We start from the raw sequence: 3,978 nt of genomic DNA on the forward strand, positions 1-3,978 counted from the left end.
TATGAAAGGATACAGGCTAAAGCGTGTATCCTTTACAGTTAAACTGAAAAAATTAATCGCCTGCGTTAACGCGCTAATTTTGACACCACTAATATATATATATAAAATAATAATGAATAATATATATATATATATATAATTATTTATTATTATTTTATACATTTTTGTATTAATTATTATTGACTTAAAGCCTCTTAAAGTTCTTTTATTATTCCTCTCTACCAACATAAGTGGGTAAAAAATGTGGACGTGCTCTGAGCCTGTTTTTTTCTATTAAATTAAATAATAAATACGTTTCTGGATTATAGAGTATTCAGTCTTTTTTTTGTTGTTGTTTTTTGTTTTTTACGTGCACTACCAGAATGAAAATCTATTTTGTATTTTTACATTAACAATATAATTAATAGGCTTTTCTATTTATTAAAACCAAGTATAAATCTAATCAGTTTAGTGTTTTTAAGCATTTTACATTTATTCCAAAATAATAACTCAATGCAGTAACCATTTAAACAATATATTTTATTTAAAAAGTATATATTTTATTTATGAACTGATGTTCAGCTGTTATTATTGCAATACTTAAAGTCTGTGTAAAGCAATATTAAATATGTGTTCTGAGTTTGTCACACCACAGAAAAATGTGTTATTAACCACCCAGCCAAATTTGAATGAAAAAAAAAGCAGCAAGTAAATGAAATAAGTTATTTACTGGATACTACAAAAGTAACATCTTTTGAGGGCATCTCACAAAGCAAAAGTTTTTCAGTGACTGTCCAATACAATATTTTAAAATAAAAGTATAATGTGGTATGAGGTACGTGGGCATATTAGGGTCACACCTAACCAAAAATGAGTAATATCTCACTGTAAAAGTCACGCATTTACACTACAGAGTAGTCATTAAGTACCATGTTATGGCAAGATGATGGGGCACAGACATGGAAATAAAGAAATGCATTAGCAGTATTTGAAGAGTACATGTAGGGCAGAAGAGGAAGGAAGCACTTTGGTTTGGCGGTGCCATTTCAGCAGGGACGGGATTGTGAAGTCATTGATTTATGACTGAATCAGGGGCCCTATTATTGAAGTTATGTGAGAACAGGAAGTCGCTTGTGTCAGGCTCCTGTCACACGCAGAACCTGCTCTTCAATCACATTTTAGGAGGGAGAATGAATCAGTGGAATTTACACACACATTGTTCGCTCTGTCAAAATTACAACGCGGGATTGTACAGAGCACGATCTGTGCATGCGTGTGTTGAAGGCGCCGCTCACGTCTTCCTCCAGAGCAATCTCAAAACACTCACGTAGTCCCTGTTGTCTGGCTCCTCGTTCTCCTCGTCTTCGTCACTGTCATCTTCTAAACTGCCATCTTTCAATAAGGAAGAAAGAAAGATAAACAACATGCAAGACTAAGACGTAAATGTCAAGATGAGCAAAATATGGCAGTTCATCTGTAGGATCAAACAGGACCTGCCCAGAGTGCTCAAACATTAGCTCTTTCTGCCTCTGATACGTTCACATAAAAGCAGACATCTGCCAGACATACTCTGGAGTATGTTTGCTTTACCAGAGAGGACAGACATTCAATCATTCATTCACTCACTTATTTATTTCCAATAGATAAAATATAAATTATTAAAGTATTTAATTAAATACATTTTTTCAGTATTATATAATATTACATACTGTACAATGTATATACTATACATTTTATATGTTGTACACATTATATTTTATATACATAGACATATGTATATTTATTTAATTATATCTTTAAATATATATAATTTATGGTATTTAAAGATATAATTAAATATAATTAAATAAATATACATATATAAATATTAAATAAATATAAATATAAATAATTTATGGTATTAATTAATTATATAATAATAATAATAATAAAAAATAAACACTTTTGATTCTTTAAATAAATGAATATTCACTGAAATAACTGAACTGAAATAAATGTAGTCAGACTCTGCTGAATACGCTTCACAGGCTTTCATCGGATATGATGACTGCAGATCAAAACATAACACTAAAATCACTATAATTTTACAACCATCTCTGCTAAACCAAATGACTGGTTATATAAAAATGTTTTAAAAAATGGCGTTCAAGGTATTTGATTTGGCATGACTGCAGAGTAAATTAACCATGTGATAAATTAAGACAAGTCATATATTTTAATGTGAGGTTGTGAAGTAATACAACCCAGTTTATGAGCACTAAGAATGTTAATGGCAACATTGCTAACATGTCAAAACCACGTTTAAGTTTTACAAGATGCTGTTAGAACAGCCAGTTTCGTGTTAAAATAGTCAAGCTTTTGCTAGTCTAAGTTGGTTTACCTGGTCGCGAAGCGCCCCAAAACCCTCTAAAACCATCAAAATAGCCAGTGACCATGCCTGATCTGCATGGTCACCAGCTAAGATCAGCAAACCACCTTAAGATAAAGGCTGGTTTTAGATATTTTTCTTCAACAGGGTTTGAAAACAGTTGTACATGTAACAGACAGATGATACTAAACCACTGCCGTAATCTCTTACATCACCTGAGGGTGTTTTCCTGTGATTTTCACAACTTAAAACTAATCGAAACGGAGTGACAAGGAAGTGCTAGAGCTAGTCCACTCGAATCTGGGCGTCTTGAAGATTAACATCATCTTATCTGCTGCCTGACCAGACTGAACAGCAAATAGGCTTAGCGTTATGGGTCACTCATGCCACACGCAGCTTTCCGTTTAGAAGTGTCTGACATCAGAAAGCATGCTAACGTTAGCGGTTAGCATGTTAACAGTGCTAAAAACCTGCAGAAACTCCTCGATTAGTAAACATGGTGGGTCGCAGAGCTAGATAGTGGCGGCAACATGCATCATCCCACCGGGTATAACAAGTCAACCGCGCTATTCATTACGATAACGGATAATCATTTTGTTCAGTCTGATATCGGCCTTCCCAGCTCTCTGGCTTCCTTGCTCGAGATAAAAGCAATGGGACACTCATTAGTGAGAACAGCCCAGCAAGAAAACTCCCGCGTGGTGCCTGGATCTATAAGTTATTACATGAAAAGTGTGCGTAGATCAACAACAATAATCTAGACTCTTGTGCATCGGTTTAGGAGGAAAGGAGTATTATTGAAGCACACGAGGTGGTGATGTGTGGTAAGTACATACAGATGTGCGCGCTAACACGTTTCACTATGCGGTATTGAGTCGAGCACCCACGGTGTCATTGGGCAGGGTTGCCTGGGCAACCACCTCAGAGCTCCCTGCAAAACAAGTGAGTATAGACTATTGTGGGTCAGAGCAATCTGCTGCTCTCTGGCCAAGCATGTCTTCCGTTTTTTGTTTTCCTTCCTTGTTTACTGCTGCACAGGTTCTGACCTTGTTCAAAGAGAACATTTGCATATGATGACCTAGTCAAAAAAGAAACATGCTGTATAGCAGTATTGCACATAAATTAACTACCGTGCAACCCTCTTTTAGCAGACATAAGACTGTTCGGAAAAACGCATCCAAATCAAAATGGCCTCTAAATCTTGTTTAAGAACAACTGATTTCTCACATTGCCTGCTTTCACAAGGACCGGTATTGACATTTGCTTCACAGCACAGGTCTGAACAATCACAGCTGTTTCAGGGAGCTTGTATGGCTATCATCTGAAATAAGCAATGTGCATTTCAGTTATAAAATGACAATTGTACTATATATACTATATAATTCTACTATATATATATATATATATATATGAAGAGTTTGGTTCCAAAACGCGAGTTTGAGTTTCCGCCAAAATCAGTATTGTATCTGGTTGGTATTGAAAAGTCCATTTTTAATTTTACACAAAATGTGATATCCGCCGAGTTATACTGTCATGTTTTCTCCCTTTCTTTCCAAACCGTGACAAACGCCAGTCTCCCTTTTCTGCAGAATGCGATATATCCGCTCAACCAATCACAGCGCACCATTCCA

At 35.4% G+C, this 3,978-nt stretch overlaps 1 protein-coding gene across 1 annotated transcript in view; it reads right to left on the reverse strand.

Annotated features, from left to right (window-relative positions):
* Window positions 1-3,978, reverse strand: part of LOC107707416 (cytosolic carboxypeptidase 4-like) — a 170,948-nt gene that overhangs the window by 107,943 nt on the left and 59,027 nt on the right. The window contains exon 10 of the mRNA XM_016511404.1: window positions 1,307-1,371. Coding sequence (XP_016366890.1) covers window positions 1,307-1,371 — 65 coding nt within the window. The remainder of the gene's footprint in view (window positions 1-1,306; window positions 1,372-3,978) is intronic.

This window comes from Sinocyclocheilus rhinocerous, unplaced genomic scaffold (assembly GCF_001515625.1).
Source record: "Sinocyclocheilus rhinocerous isolate Xijiao unplaced genomic scaffold, SAMN03320098_v1.1 scaffold534, whole genome shotgun sequence".
Lineage (NCBI taxonomy): Eukaryota > Metazoa > Chordata > Actinopteri > Cypriniformes > Cyprinidae > Sinocyclocheilus > Sinocyclocheilus rhinocerous.